Raw genomic sequence first — 17,347 nt, 5'->3', positions numbered from 1 at the left:
TTCGAACCGCTCTTCATGACGCTCAAACTGCCTATAAAAAACACGCTGACCGCCACCGGCGTCAGCAGCCGGCTTTTCAAGTTGGAGATCTAGTCTACCTCTCCACAAAGTTTCTGAAGTCACCCCAGCCTTCAAAAAAGTTGGCTTCTAAGTTTATTGGACCCTTTCCTGTCACTGCCGTAATTAATCCTGTGACTGTTTGCTTGGATTTGCCTCATAATTTGAAGCGTTTACACCCTGTCTTTCACTGCAGCTTATTGAAACCTGCCCAGGATTCATCCCGTTGGCATCCTTGCGCACTGCCCCCGCCACCGATCATGCTTGATGGGCAACAGCATTTCGAGGTTAAAGAAGTGCTCGACTCCCGACGGCTGCGGGGGTCTCTTCAATACCTCGTCTGGTGGAAGCATTTTCCTCATCTGGAATGGGTTGCTGCTCGCGATGTTCTTGCTCCCGATTTGCTTAGAGCTTTTCATCATGCTTATCCTTCCAAGCCCGCTGCTTAAAATTTGTTTTTGGGGGGGCGGTATGTCATGTTCACCGTTCAGATGAGGTTACATCGTAACGGTTCGCTTGCCATGGTGCTGACACGTGTACTGGCTGGGAGGGTGCTGCTGGGAACCTTGTACAATAAACAGGCTGGATGGTGCCAGGCAGGAATGTGTTTCGGCTAGCTCTTAAATGTCAAGGTCGTTTAGCCCGTTGATCAGCGGTGCTCATTAGGAGCACCTGGGAATGTGGGGAGGGCTGCTTGTGAGGGAGGGGGCGGGGTGATGTTTGCAAAGATGCTATTTAGTTTGAGTTTGGGCGTGCTTTCCTCATTCTCAGCTTTTTACATGTTTGCACTCTTTTCTAAATAAATCAAGAACCTGAATCAAGATTCTGAGTCTGCAAGTTTTATTTAGATTAAGGCATTCGTCACACTAGTCTTCTATAAAGGGTAATAAATATTAAATTGCAGGGCATAAATCCACTCAGTCAAGCATTTAAATAGTCATATTCTGGATCCTCAAAATATCCAATACATATGGAATAGCTATTAAGTCCTACAAAACCTCATTATGTATAAACCAAGTGCCTTAAATATAAGTAGGTTATAGATGTGATCCTACTCATAAAATACGCAATATTCATAAGAAACATATATTTATCGTTTTTATTGTTGTAAGCCATCCAGAGTCACTTGCTGAGATGGGTGGCTATAGAAATTGAATGAATGAATGAATAAATAAATAAATTTATAACATATTTTGATGAAGGTGTGTTTAGTATGGTACCTTGTTCAACTTCATTTTCAACTGAAGCAAGTGATGCATCATAGTAGCTGCAGATTTTTTGAGCAGAATACCAACTTTTCAAATGGTCTGGATCCTTTGGAATCTGCACCAGGAAACACTGTTTAGAAAAATAGATTAAATTGGAAATTTTAGGATAGCCATGAGTCACCCAGACAAATTTTTATTTGCAAGACTGGATAGGGGTAAGATTGGAAAGAATGAAGAAGTTAAGTTAAAAGAAGCAATGGATCACACAGTTTTGCACATTAACTGGAAAAGAGAAAAGGAGAACTTAAAACAAACTACAATTTATAAATATAATAGACAATTGAGAACACTCAGGAAAAGTACACAGTAACATTACATTGTCACTTTAGAATGAAGCAGATATGTATTTTTTAAAGAGGTAGTTTTTTGGACTGGTAGTCAACTTTGGCTCACAGACTGCAGTTGGGTTAGAAGATCTAGAAGGTTTTTCTTTAAATCAGCAAGTACCTTAAATCCAAAGTATAGCCATCCCTTAGGACAAGTTCCTTGATGTTCTTCTTTCAGGATTTCTCTCTCAGTAATCTGTATATTTTTACGTTTGCAGATACAAGGTAGAGAAATGGTACAATTTGCAAAGCCCCATTGTCCTAAGGGATGCAACAACATAATTAATAAAACTAAAATTACCCTGTAAATATGGACATAACACTGACCAATTAAGTATATTTCCTATATAATTAAATATGTTATAATTTATGGGCAACAATTTTTGAGAAGTATATTCCTCTCAGGACAACCTCCAATGTAATAACCCATACTCCCGTAAGTGTCATGGCCAGCTCAGACTTGAAGTTGAACAGGAGTTACAGGAGGGTCATCAGCCTGAGGTGATTCAGTTGGAAGAGTCACAGGCAGGGAAAGCAGCATTGCCTACCAACCAGGAGAGGCAGCTATCACTGGCCTTAGAAGACGAAGAGGCAGAACTAACACCTCCCCCCAACGCAAGGGCCCTCCGTGAAGAGAGGAGGGCCGAACAAAGGCATTCAGCAAGACTATTGGCCAGAAAGACCCCTGCCCTGCCAAAGGAACAAATCCAAGTCATGTCGCCCCTACATAAGGGGAGTCGCGGACCTCACAAATCTTGGCAACAATTCTTCGTTAGGCTAAGGAGTTTCTTGGCACAGGCCACAAAACTCCTTAGCCTGCCTTCTCAAGTAGTGACCCTGGACCCCCATACCATGCATGTTTGACCCTCTAGTATCTTGTTTACGAATTGAATTTTCTCTTGCCTCTAATTTAAGCTGGTTTTCTGTGGTCTGAGTATTTTGGGCATGAGGGACTACGATTGTTTGTTCAAGCCTTTTTGCCATTAGAGTTCTGTTTGAAAACCATTTTAGTAAAGATATAAGATTTACCTGTGTGTCTGTGATTTCCGTGGGCCAGGACAGGACAATAACAGTCAGTGAAAATGTAAGACAACTCTTTTATTACATATATATATATATATATATATATATATATATATATATATATATATATATATATTAATTCATTAATTCATTCTTCAAATTTAGGCACCACCCATCTCACTCAAGGAGCAACTCTGGGCACTTTACAATTAAAAAAAATGTTTTAATTTAAATTAACATACAGGTATTCCTCAGATTATGATGGTAATTGGGACCGGGATTGCTGTCGCTAAGCAATGTGCTTGTAAAGCAGGATATCATGTGACTGCATTGCTAAGTGATGGCAATCCCAGGTAGTCTTGATTGCTGCCATAACCCCAAGATGCGTGGGTTGTTAAGCAGGAAGCAGAGGGAGTCCCAGGTAAAGAGCAGGGGGTGCTGCAGGGGGGTGAAGGAGGCCCTGGGAGGCTTGGCGCAGGCCATGTGCAAGTTGGAGGAGGTGCTATGGCTCGGCATGAGCACAGGGAGGCTGGGGGAAGGAGAATGTGGGTGGCATGAGTGCAGGGAGGCGGGGGGGACTTACCACAGCAACTTGTGATCTTCCCTGCTGGCTTCCCCACTGATTTTGCTTGTGGGAAGCCAGCAGGGAAGGTTGCAAATGGCAATCACATGACTGCGGAGGTGCTGCAATGGCTGGAACTTCGAGGACCAGTTGTAAGTACCACTTGTTCAGCACTGTCACAACTTCGAACAGTCGCAGAACGAGTGGTCAGTAAGCAAGGACTACCTGTATTGCATTTCCTGACCATCTTTCAAGATGCACACTTCCTAGTGTCTGAGTGTTTTGTATCTGCTAACCTTCAGCATATTTGAATTTATTCCAGGATGCACTTTCTTACAGCCAATTCATTACAACGGTATAAACATAACTCCTCCAAGTGTGAGGATGGCACTATAAGAATTGGAGTTTCATAAAATGACTTGCCAATAACTAATTGTGCTCTCACATCAGAAAAGTAGAGAAGAACAAAGTAAAGACAATGCATGTCACATAAAACTTTTTGCAACATTATACCATAGAAAGTCCTAACTTAAAAAAAAAGATTATATTGCACAAAAAGAGCTGAACATGAGGACGGCACACTACGCAGCAAAGCGGAAGCCTCCAGCATCACATCTATTTTAAGTAATGTCCTTGGGCCACCCAAAGCTTCCACAGGGATGTTAGAGAGAGCATCTGGAGGACTAGTTGGCTGACAGCCATTGGATGATGCACCCACAATATATTCTTAAAAGTTCAAACATGCTTCCAGCAAACAACGGTTTGTTCCATATGGACAATGCTACTTGTATTACTCCTGGGTTCCTCCTGCTGTACAGTATGAAATAAAGATAATCAATGTTTTAATCAAATCATTTCCAATATAATCTGTGGAAACTGAGTGCTGAGCTCCCTTTACCCCTTGGCTAATAGGATTGGAATGTCCTTAAAGTTACTTTGCAGGGATCTTCCAAGGCAGATTTGGATGAAGCACAAGAAAAGCACAAGAGAAAGGGGATGTGTACTATTCCATGTGCAGACAATATTATTGCAGGAAAATAATTTCTCATGCCATACTCAGTACTATAAAAGGCAGTAAGACATTCTTGTTGGAATTAAGTATTTGGAGCACAATATTTGCATAGTATTTAAAGACTCCAAGCAGCCATTATGCAAGTATTTACTGTAGTACAAACACACACACACACACAAACATGATACACAAGCTAATAAGTTTTGTTAACAGATGGAGATCTGGATGATAAATGAAGTTCTTGTGTTAAGAACAACCAAATAAAAAACTCCCCAATATAGAAGAACAGGCCACTGATCAAAATGCATATATTATAACGCTATTTCTGTATATTAGAAAAAAAAATCCACTAATAAATGTTCTTCATAAAAAAAATTGCACGATCTAGAAATACTTTAAATGATAATTTCAATTACATTTTTATTTAAACCAACAGTCAAAAGGAACAATTTAAATTTTTTAAAATAGCATACCAATCTTGGAGTAACTCAAAAACATGCAATACAACACCATGACTGGCTCATTCAACAGCCTGGGCCAACGTCTGGTGGAAAAACCAGGTTTTCAGTGCCTTTTAAACACTGCAATATTGTTAGAAGATTCTTATCTAGGCCAACAGGCAAAGATGATTCAGAATAAAATAACATAATAAATTTATGGGACTTTACCAAATGTTTCATTAAAAAATTTGAAATAATAAGGACCACATACAACATGTACCTGTCTGGGAAGAAATAAAAGCACATTTTGGCCCTTGAGCTGGTTTTGATCTCTCTTTATCTCCTGCCCAGTTCTGGTACAATAATGGTGATCCATCTGTCCATCTGTAAACAAAATTTAGTATTTAGTTATTACAAATGGGTTTTGGAATTGTTTAATGGAGGCACCTTAGCTAAAGCTAAACAAATATCTCTCTGGTAGTGATAGAAATGTGGTTCTCATTTTATTTATTTATTTGTCTAATTTATTTGTCTAATTTATGTGGCTGCCCATCTCACACTAAGTGATTCTGGGTGGTGTACAATAAAACCTACTGTTAAAACCTACCACAAAACCAATTAAAACCAATTAAAACAGTAAACAGAGATAACACAAAACCACAAGTGGGAGAATATCACACATAATACAGCCAACACACAGGCTCCCTATTACCAGGAGCTCCCCAGGCATGTTGAAAAAAACACATTTTAAGGGCTTTCCAGAGGGCAATAATGGTTGGGACTAACCTTACCTTGGGAGGGATGATGTTCCAGAGGACGGGTGCCTCCTAGGTCCCGTCACATTTGCAGACGGGACCCGCAGCATGCCTCTCCTGCTGGACATGATGGGATGGGTAGATGTAATTGGGAAGAGGTGGTCCCTCAGATAACCTGGCCCCATGCCATGTAGGGCTTTAAAGGTCAAAATCAGCACCTTGATTGGACCTGGAAGCAAACTGGCAACCAATGCAGTTCACAAAGCAGAGAAGTAATGTGTTTCCTCTTGGGGGCATACATAACTGCCCATGCCGCTGAATTTTGCACCAGTTGAAGCTTCAGGATACTCTTCAAGGGCAGTCCCATGTAAAGAGCATTACAACAGTCCATACAGGCGGTGTCTAGGGCATGAGTAACTGTGAACAGAGCCTCATGATCCAGGAACGGGCACAACTGGCATACAACACAAAGTTGTGCAAAGGCCCTCCTAGCCATGACTGCCAGAAGGACCACCAGATTGCAAGCCAGGTCTGTCTGGGGTAGTGCTACCCCATCCAGTACTAAAGATGGTAAAGTGCCAAATCCAGAAGGCCCCAAAACCCAAAGCCACTCAGTCTTGCTAGGGTTCAGTTGAAGCCTGTTGTTCCCCATCCAGACCCCTACAGCCTCCAAGCACCAGGACAGGACATCCACAGCATCGCTTAATTTGCCTGGGGCACAAACTTAATTTGCCTGGGGCACAGACTCTGGGTGGCATATCATCAGCATACTGATGATACCTCACCCCATGGTGACGGATTATCTCCCCCAGAGGTTTTATGTAAAACAGGAGAGGAGAGAGCACCAAACCCTGTGGCACCCCACATAGTAGAGGCCGAGGGCAAGATCTTTCCCTCCTGATCAACACTGATTGGTATCGTCCCCTGAGGAAGGAAGAGAACCAGCACAACACAGTGCCACCCACTCCCAATCCTTGGAGCCAATCCGGAAGGATACCATAGTTGATGATATCGCAAGCCACTGAGAGGCCAAGTAGAGCCAGGATGGATGCACTACCCTCATCCCACTCCCACCAGAGATCATTCAAAAGCATGACCAATGCCACTTCTGTCCCATGTTCCAGGCCTGAATCCTGACTGAAAGGGGTCCAGATAATCTGATTCATCCATGGTCCACTGAAGCTACTGCATGACCACCATTCTCCACAACCTTCCCCCCAAAAGGGAGGTTGGACACTGGACGAAAACTGTCCAGTAAGGTGGAACCCAGCGATGGCTTTTTAAAAATTAAAGCTTTATTAATTGTTTTTTCAACAAACATATAAAAACTAAAAGAAATGAAATAAACTACAAGAAAAAAAAGAACTAAAAAGTGTGAAAATACAAAAAAACCTACTACATACTACATACATACTGACTTCCAACTTTCTACAACAAAGATATAGATAACTCAATATCAGTCTCTTACTCTAATTTAAACTGGAATAAACATTACTTCTATAAAACATTTCCATTCTCAATATAACATTTCCTCTAAAACAAACTATTTTTCCTTTGAGATGGGTATATAAAAGAAACATTTTTATAGCATAATTTCTCCCCCAAAAGACAGATAATCAAATATTATCCTTCATTACAATTTTACTCTTAACCGAAGCGTTTTTATAGCTAAACATTGTATCTCCACCATTACATATTTGAACAATAACCTTATTAATATCCTTTTACCCAAAATAAATTCATTGTCCCCAGAACAAAAACATCTGTCTAAATCTTTAAAAGACTGTCCTAATAAACACAATAAAACAGTTAACCCACTTCTAAATAAACTAAGGAATTTACGTATCTCAATGTTACACCTTCTCCTTGCAAACCTCAACCTGCCTTTAAAGTCCAACTCAACTTCAAGGGCCTTCCATCCCTTGAGACTTAAACCTTGTCTTCGGTCTCGATATTCCAAAAGGGCAGCCATTTCTGTTCCCTTTACGCCCAAAGCTTTCCCTTCTCCAAAATTGACATTCCAGAGGTGAATCTTCTTCCCTTCACCTTTTTTCTGGTTTTGGGATGTTACTGCTCATTTCCTTTGAAACAGTAACATTTTCCTTGAAATAACTTTCACCGCTGATCCAGCAATGGCTTCTTGAGAAGGGGGCGAACAAACGCCTCCTTAAGAGACGAAGGAATCACCCCATCTCCCAAGGATGAATTAACCACCTCCAGAACCCGACCACATGTCCCCTCCCTGGCAGCCTTAGCCAGCCAGGAGGGGCACGGATCTAAGGAGCAGGTGGCCGAGCTCAAAGTCATAAGGACCCTGTCTACTTCCTCAGGCCCCACAGGTTCAAACCGTTCCCAGGTAATAGGGAAAGACTGCCCTAGGCATCTGCACTGGACCTGTACCATAGCTGGCGTCTAATGGGAACGAATTTGAGCAATTTTGTCCAACAGATGCTGTGAAAATTTTTCTCCTCAGCCTTGCAGATGAATCCTTTCACCAAAAGGAAATCTGTTTTACAACCCTTACTTTTGCCAGGAAGAAAAGGTAAGAGAAACATGCTATCTTCTATATTATAAATACAACTGTATAGGAAATAGTTTCAGTTGAGTTCAGGTCTCGTTGTTTTTATATTAAAATGAAAGGTACTTTCTAAGATTGAGTTAGAGAAAACAAAATGTATATGACAATCTTACCGAAACTCTTCACTGGGTAATTCTGAACGCAATGAAATCCACCAATTGCTACTTTTTTTCGAAATCTGTAAAATATATACAGTTTAAAAGTATTATGTGGATTTCCTACTTGGCATGCATCTGTAATTGGCTTATGTGTTATGTATGCCAACTAATGTGTTTAGACAAGAATGATAAAAAATAATTGAAATACATCCCACTGAGTTCAGTGTGGCTTATTCCCACGTAAATCTGAATAACTGAAGTCTAAATGTGAAGTTAGGTCATAAAATATATGAAATCATAATATCTCATATATTTGTATGTTATTCATCATTCATTTCATATTATATTAAACAATTACATATTGATATGACATCTGTGGATGGTAATTCAGGAATATTATGGCTTGTGTGGGTATTGGTTTTTTTATTGATGTTTATGGATAATTCCTATTAACTTGGTTTTAACTTTTTGTTAGCTGCACAGAGTCCTTGAGGAATGGGATGGATTATAAATACCATTAAATAAATAAACAGAAGAAATAAAATATTCAATAGTTCTTATTGCTTAATGATTACATAAAGGTAATTTATAAGTACACAATAGTACCCCAAATTGCAAAAATTTCTACATGTTGCTGAGCAAAAACACAGAAAATTGAAACTAAGGTGAAATCCTTCCTAAAAACACAATGGGGCAGTTATCTTCAGATAAACATGGCCTATTGCAAGAAATAGTATTTAATACATTATTCAATTCATTTTGAAAGGTATATCCTGCCAAACATTCTTTGAAAGGCATTATTGCCATAATGATTTGCTGATCTGAATAAAAACAAAATACAAAATACAACACAATAGTAAAATGATGGATAAACAGAACAACAACCTCATTTAACAATTAAGGAATCATCCTCCTTTCCTAAAGCTCTGATGAAACAAAAGAATATCACTAACTTTCAGGAGGTTAAAATATAAAAATAGATGAACATACAATATTAGAAGGGAAGAAGGCTTCTACACCTTTAATACTTTTGCAAAAGACAAAAATTGGACCAGGTGTACTTAATTTCCACACATAAAAATGCTACAACCGCTGAAATTCCCTTTTCTGCAGATTTATTCAAGATGTAGGAGGTCCTGCCTTCGTCTACATTTGCCACTCCAACTAAAAGGAGGGACATTTTCACGGTCACAATAGTGCAGTGGCAGAAAAGGTTCAGATTCTTACCGATAGTTGTCTCATCTCTGATAAGGATAGAAATCAATGTTTTAAAAGGATGCTTAAAATAGTAAAGTCAAAAAGAACTATCAAAGTAGCCTAAGCTGATGATTCAAAAGCTATAAATAGCAATATCTAGATAAGTGCAAGAATGAAAATGCTGCAACATTCACATGAATGGCCAGGCTTAAGGTATTTTTAACTGCAGTGGCAATTTAACTTTTTAAAAAATAGGGTGTAATCCAGAAACACCACAGATACGTTATGTCTGTATAGAAAAAGAAGAACATGTTGCATGTACAAAATGCCAAAAACTGACATCATTTCTCCATGGCCATCATCTCTGCTTTTGCTTTATCTAGATTGTACTGAGGGCTTTAACTTGGCTCAGTCTGAAGGAGCCACAAAACAGTATTTCACTGATCTGATGCTACTGTTAAATAGAAAAGATATTTGAAATGGTGTCTTTAAATTTCTTGTATAATTATCTATCTATCTATCTATCTATCTATCTATCTATCTATCTATCTATTTCTATCTATCAAAAGGAAAAAAAACCTGATGTATTGTGAAAACCTAGGAAATAATTGTATAGGTATTACCTTTTTTATTCTGTTTTGAATAAATTCTTGTTCTTGAGAGGAGTGTATGGTTGCTATATCCCCATGGAGCCAACCACACACAAACTGAAAACTGTCCCAGTTTGAGGGGCTGTCATATAAAAGGTATTCTGCTCCTTGATAATAAAACCATGGTAACTCTAAAAATTAAGTTAGATATAATAAATTTGAATATGAGAAAATTTCTATGGGTTACATATTTTTATTGCTACTGAACTGAACATCGCAGACCTAATGCTCTACATGATCTAACACTATGAAATCTAATACTGTAGATGGATGGATACTAAACTACATTTGACATCCTTGAAATTTAAAGATTTAAATTTTAGAGAACTAGACATGTTCAATAGATCATTATCATTCCATTAATGCCTTATACACTATATGTTTTCCTTAGAATAGAAGGGAAACTGGCTCTCCAGATAAAACTAAGATTCAATTCCCATAATTTCTAATCCATGATAAACAGGGCTGATGGATATTGAAGCCCAACAACATGTGGAGTGCCATACATTTCCCATTCCTTTCTTATAACTATTACCCATAACTGACTCCAACAGATTCATTTTTTTTTATTATAAAGAGCAATAAGAATCACAATGACATGCTAACTGTGCTTGTATTCCATAAATACGAATATGGACGTTATTCACATGCTTAATTTTTTCCCACTGAAATCTATGGGATTTAAATATGGTTGGTTTAGCCCTAACTATATTTTACAATGAAATCAGAGTAATTATGTCTTTGAGTGGAGCCTAACATGCAGAAACAATTGCAGATTCTCCGTTACATGTCCAGATTATGACACTGACAAATTACTTAGCTAGCTACTTTTAGATGAATTGCTCAATGATGCATTGTGAAAATATATACAATTAAATATTATCTTTCTCACAGTGAAAGATTTCAGTGGGAAAAAAAATTAAACATATGAACAACTTCCGCTTTAATACCAATGGAATACAAGCACAGTTAATATGTCACTGTGATTCTTCTTGCTCTTTATAATGAAATATATTGAGCTACAATTTCTCGTATTAATCTTGTGATGGCCTGTCTCCCGTTCTTTGCCCTCATTTGTTTCCTTTTTCCATGACTTACTGCAAGTTTTGTTCGTATGTGTTGCCCTGTAAAGTACCAGGCACATAAACAAGTTCATCATGCCCTCTGTGCTAAAATACATCAAGGATTATCATGTTCTCAACCATTTATTATACTTTCCTTGACATTGCCAATCAAACATAGGAACCCAAAGGAGAGTATCTTCGGTGACTAGAAGAGACAGTAGGTGAAAGGAAATTACTTTCAGACGCTAGCTTGGCACCACACACACCAACAGTGCACATTTGGGCTTGATAAAGAGAAACAACCTGTGACCCAAGCACTACAAGATCACACTGCAGAAATTTAGCAACCAAATGGCCAAATATTCAACAGTGCTATTTTTGCATCTTTTTGGGGGTTGTGGTAGTAGGGTGGAGAGGGGTTAAGGAATTTTAATGAGAGTAGGAAGCTTCTGGCAGGCAGAGTTCTCATTCTTATTCTTAAAATCCAGCAAAAGCACCTAAAACAACAGAAAAGTTAGGAGAATCACCTCTGTCCATTTGGGTCATAGAACTGATTTACTAGAAAGCTTCCAATCATGCTATAGCATCAGAGGAAGCTGCCCCCTAATTAGGGTGAAATGGCCATTATCATTTTGAAATCATGGTTTATAGTTTAGCTACTAGACCTACTTAACGCACCCTTCCTTCTTCCCTCTCTCCTTTCCTTTTCATTTTTATATAATTTGACCAAAACAATTGCAATTTACTGAAAACATGATACAAATCAATCCAGGCACTGTTTACTGCTTTTTTCAACAAACTTTGGAGGATATACAGGTAAGAAGGGAAGAAGAATAGCCAAAAGTCACTTCTTCCCTTCCCCTATAAGTAAAACTATTATCATTGGAAATCTGAATCAATTGCATAATTTAATGGTAAGATGCAGGTAAAAAAGCTAAGAACAAAAACAAACTACCACGAAAGAAAAAGTAGTTAAAAGAAGCCTTTAATATGTTTCTGTTCAATGCATTTTTCCTAGCATTACTGCTTGCCCAGAAGATCTGTCTGTAAGTGCACCTGTATGCCACCAACGGTATTTTGGGTTGAATCAAGTTTCACGTGCAGTTAAGGATGCACTTCTGGTAGAAATGCTGTTCTGTTTGCTGGGATTACTAGGTCCTTTCTATAAAATATGAATATATTTTTTTTGGTTTTGAAATGAAATCTAATGAGTAATCTACAGGAAATCTTCCTGTCTGATGAAAAAAACAGAAGATACTTATTGTACATAATTATATATGCATTTAATAATACTATTTCAGTAGGTGAAAAAAACAAGTGTTTTCCCCCATACCATCAATATACCATTGTGGAGTCTTGGGTTTCACACCTGAAACAGAAATAATGTTTTGGTTTGAAGAATATCATGCAGTTTTTTGTTTTTCTTTTTGCCACTATAAAAGTAGATTTCACTATATTCTGGTTTGGGGTCTTTTTTTCCCACTACTGAATTTTCATTAGCACAGGACATTCTAAAGTAATAAATAAAATATATAGACACTAATTTCATAAAAGCTAATAGTCTATGGTTATTAAGAGTTGATAGCTTTCCTTCAACCTGGATTACCTGTGAACAGATGGAACTGTCCTATACTGGATCAAGCCATGGGCCCTGTAGCAGGTTCCTTCTAGATATGCTGGACTACAATACTCCTTTTGCCCAACCCAGAGGGCTGGTAAGATAAGACTGGTCTATTCTGACCACAGCTTTCAAAGGAATCCAAGATTAGTCTCAACCTCCAGTTCCTAAATCTTTTTTTTAACTTGAGATACAGGTAGTCCTTGCTTATCCACCACTTGTTCAAGTTCAGGTTTGAAGTTATAACAGTGCTGAAAAAGGAGATTTGCAACGGGTCCTTAAAAGTTGCAGCCATCACAGTGTCCCTGCAGTCATGTGATTGCGATTTGGGCCCTTTGGGTGGGTGTTTACGACCACTGCGGTGTCCTGCAGTCACATGTTTGCCATTTGCAACTTTCACAGCTGGCTTCTGATAAGCACAGTCAATGGGGAAGCTGGCAGGAAGTTGCAAGTCAGGGTCATGTGATGCTGCACTTAATGATTCTGCATTCGCTTAACAACTGCAGCTGGAACTGACGTCAGAAGTTGGTGGTCATGTGACATCACGCTTAATGACCACGCCGCTTAGCGATGGAGTTGCCAGTCCCAATTGCAGTTGGTAAGTGAGGACTACCTGTATTGATAACTGAATCTGAGACTTTCTTCATGCAAGGACTGACCTCTGCTACTGAGTGCTGCTTTTCATCTTAAAGAAACAGTAACTATCAGTTTAGGAACCACACGTTGCAAAATATTGTTCAAATGCTTCCTTACCTTTTGGTATTTTGCATATCCACTCATGTTCGGTATTGCAGTGCAGTGGCAAAATGGTTCCATTAGCTTTATATGCTGCACAGTTTCTCACATTATCTTCAGTAGAAGCTTTCTCTAAAAAGGCAGATGAAACCTGCCACAGAAGTACACATTAAACCTGAAGCATGATTCAGAGACTAACTTTAATATATTAGAAAAGGCTTTGATTTAATGTATGTTTCCCCTTTAGGGAGTTGATTATTTATGGCAAAGGAAGTTCCTATTTTTTTTATCAGCTTCATTCTGACTAGGACAATTCCACATCATTTGGTTTATTCTAAATAAATAAGAAAGATATTGTCATGCACTGCCTACCGCTGAGTAAAACACAGACGCTGATTCAGAGGAGAGCAGGTTCTGGTTTATTCATACGTAGTGCCAGTTGCGAAAAAAGCTGAGAGTGAGGGGAGCGCGCCGGTGCGGGGTTTAAATACCCCGCGCCGGTCAGCGCCCCCTCACCCTGGGTTACGTCATCCCCCCTTTGTCCTGCATACTGTCGTGCCGGTAGGTGAAGGGTTGCGGGGCCCCAGCTGGTGCCCCGGGATCGCCCATCATCGGTTTCCTCCTTCAGCCGGTGATTGCTGTCAGCTGGGCAATCTCTGTTGCGCTTTTGCTAACAGCTTGGGTGTGCCTCGTGATCCGCCTAGTCTTTGTCTTTCCTTCTTTCTCTTTTGTGTCCTGATGGCTGAATCATCCGGCCGGGGTCTGTGTCTGTTGTTGTGCGTGCTATGCTTATCTTGAGTCCCTTCCTCTGCTTCCTCGTTATTGTCATGTGTGCCGTTGTGCTGATGTCTTCAGCTCAACGGCACTCATGACAGATATGCTGAGGAAAGTATTTGTCAACATTTAAAACATCTTTGAAGATGCTGACCAGGAACATCTATTAGACATAATATATCTGTTTCATTGTGGCTTGGTAAGTTATGTGAACCCTGAGAAATGTGAGTGTATGTGTCTGGGGGGGGAGGGGTGTTCATGCATTCAGGAGAGATCAACACAAGTTCCTCTATTCTGTTGTAACAAAGGAAGTGACACTTGAGCAGTTTAATTTGAGGGAAAAGTTTAGTGATCTACCAATCAATTAAATATAGAAAATCTCCATGGAAAAGTACACAGGCCAATGAAATAACTTCTGAAACTCATAAGCTAATCTGATAGAGAGCAATTTATCCTAATTCTGACCCTGATATCTGATGCCATCTTATTAGTGGAACTCAGAGAAAGACAACTATAAAATAAGAATTGTTACAGTCAGAAATTTCTTGTTTGATTCTTAGACAGGAAGACCTCTGGAAGTGACTGAAAAAATTTAAAAAGGACCTGTTCCAGATAGTGGGAGTGTTATCTACCTTATGTAACTTTGCTTTAGGAACGTATCATCCTGAGGTGAATTTACATAGGTAAAATAAAACTGTTTGACACCATTATATTTTACAAGTTGGGAGAGATTATTGCCCATAAATATCTGTCAAACCTGAAAAAGAACTATTAAACAAACATTAGATTAGGTAGGGAATAAAAGGGGCAGCCATACTGAAGTCATTTAAGCTATCTGAAATGGACAATTCAGTTCCTTTTTATTTATCATTCAGGTAGACCCATTAAGCAATTGCTTTATAAGCCTTGAAGCAGAAACGTGTTAATGCATTAGGAATCTGATCGTGTGAATGCTGTGTCATGCTAAAACTTTGGTATCTTTTGCACTATTTTTTTTTCCTGTTAAAACTGTAATAGATTTTGCAGGGTCTTTTTTAAAAAAGGGATAGACACTTTTTCAGGGAGTTATTTCAAGATAAAATACTGCACATTTAAGATTCCCAAAACACATTATGTCTATAAGGAAGTTTGACAATATACTTCAAAAACACTATGTTTTTCTGTAGTTCTTAAACTAGTAAGTTAACTGAAACAAGACACGCAAAGGCATTTTTACAGATTATAGAGCAATCATCACACTAGTTACAATGAGAGAAAGCCACTAAGACAAATTGGACACAACCCAGTTTCTTGTGTACATTGCTAACTGTAAGATAATGAGTTAAAAAAAAAAAAGAATATTTACAGGAGTTCCATCAGACCATTCCCAAGATTCTCCAGATAATGAATGCCTTTTGTTAAATCCAATCCAGAATTGTCTTTCATCATCCCTGTGGTTAAAAAGAGACAAAATCCATTACATTAATGCAAACTATATTTTAACTTGATTTATCTTCCACCCTTCCAGTACTTATGCACACATTTTAATCTTTGCTTAAACTGGGACTGGTTGTATGCTAGGAGCTGTGCTGAAATATTTGAATCACCTCTTTCTGGGTTTTTGAAAAAAATATGGCGAATACTGTAAGCAGCAAACCAGGATATGCATAAATGTGTGCAAGAAAACACACCTAGTGTTAGGAAAGCAAGCTTCAGAAGGCTACAGTTGAGACAGAAATCTTGAACATCTTACTCTCCAGATATTTTTACACACCAAATCTTTCTTGCATATTCAAGTTGCTTTTGCAGACTTGTCTTTTCAAAGTAAGAATGCATGCAGCTTATATCTTAAAAGTTTCATATGTGAATAAAATGAATTCTAAAAGAATCCTAACACAACAAAATTCTTGAGGATCATAAAGGTGTAAGAAATACATTGTGGCATAATTATGTCAATTTTCTCACATGAGTAAAGGAAAAAGAGAAAAACCAACATCCTCTTTATAAAGACTATAAAGCCAAGACATGCTTTATGCAGAAAGCACCGACAGTTTGATGCAAGTGCTAAGTACACATTTACAGTGGAAATATCCTATTTGTGTTAAATACTAAGGTATATAAAGAAACTATAATTTATTTTTATGTTATTTATTTTCTATCCTGCCTTTATTATTTTTATGGATAACTCAAGACAGCGAACATACCTCATACTCCTTCCTCCTCCTCTTTTCCCCACAACAACCACCCTGTGAGGTGGGTTGGGCTGAGAGAGGGTGACCGGCCCAAGGTCACCCGGCCGGCCTTCATGCCTAAGGCGGGACTAGAACTCTCAGGCGCCTGGTTTCTAGCCTGTTGCCTTAACCCATCCTTTTATTTTCTCAGTTGTGAAAAAACCCCACATCCAATACTAAACACAATGACTTACGTATGAAACATTGTGTTCAAAAGTTTGTTTAAAAAATCCTCTTCAAGGACTTGTGTAAAACTGACAAGATGTGCTCCAAAATCTTGACACAGGGTTTCTGCTTCCTCCCAAGTTCTTTTCATTAATACTTTTTCACTATGAAATATCTGTGAAATAAGTTGAGCACTGTAAGTATCAGTCTGAAAACACATTGCCATGGCAAAATAATATTGGCGCGTAACACATCAGATTTAACTGTGGTTGAAAAGAAGAAAGTGTGGCTAATTGATGTGGCAATAGCAGGGGATAGTAGAATAGAAGACAAAGAATTGGAGAAGGTCACAAAATATCAAGATCTGACAATCCAAGTTGAAAGATTATGGCATAAACCGGCAGTGGTGGTCCCAGTGGTTATCAGCACACTGTGTGCCATTCCAAAAAACCTTGGACGGCACTTAGAAAATCTGCACATTGACAAAACTTCCATCTGTCAATTACAAAAGGCCACTCTGCACATATACTACATCAATACATTATGACATCCTAGGTTCTTGGGAAGAACTTGAGGCGAATGAAGGCTAACACCAGCTAAAGAACTGGCAGCTGTGATTTCATGCTGTTGTGAATAACAACAATAACAATAATAATAATAATCTCTTTCTCCCTCTCAAAAAGGACAAGTTTCCCTCTATGAGAAATATATTTTTCTATTTTTGTTTGCTGTATCTATTGCAATCCAAGATTTAACAGCTGAAAATATAAAACCCTATAGCAAAGGTACATGCAGCCAGTTATGTTAAGTTACCC

General features: G+C 38.6%; 1 protein-coding gene across 1 annotated transcript in view; it reads right to left on the bottom strand.

The window, feature by feature from the left end:
- PLA2R1 (phospholipase A2 receptor 1) overlaps positions 1-17,347 on the bottom strand; it is a 79,585-nt gene that overhangs the window by 17,149 nt on the left and 45,089 nt on the right. Inside the window, exons 13-21 of the mRNA XM_063318313.1 lie at positions 16,562-16,707; positions 15,503-15,587; positions 13,402-13,534; positions 12,364-12,399; positions 9,940-10,097; positions 8,135-8,199; positions 4,969-5,072; positions 1,773-1,912; positions 1,278-1,395 (exon numbers count right to left, since the gene is read on the bottom strand). Coding sequence (XP_063174383.1) covers positions 1,278-1,395; positions 1,773-1,912; positions 4,969-5,072; positions 8,135-8,199; positions 9,940-10,097; positions 12,364-12,399; positions 13,402-13,534; positions 15,503-15,587; positions 16,562-16,707 — 985 coding nt within the window. The remainder of the gene's footprint in view (positions 1-1,277; positions 1,396-1,772; positions 1,913-4,968; positions 5,073-8,134; positions 8,200-9,939; positions 10,098-12,363; positions 12,400-13,401; positions 13,535-15,502; positions 15,588-16,561; positions 16,708-17,347) is intronic.

The sequence above is a fragment of the Candoia aspera genome, chromosome 1 (assembly GCF_035149785.1).
Source record: "Candoia aspera isolate rCanAsp1 chromosome 1, rCanAsp1.hap2, whole genome shotgun sequence".
In the NCBI taxonomy this organism is placed as follows: Eukaryota; Metazoa; Chordata; class Lepidosauria; order Squamata; family Boidae; genus Candoia; species Candoia aspera.
This window is presented reverse-complemented; position numbering and strand designations above follow the sequence as displayed.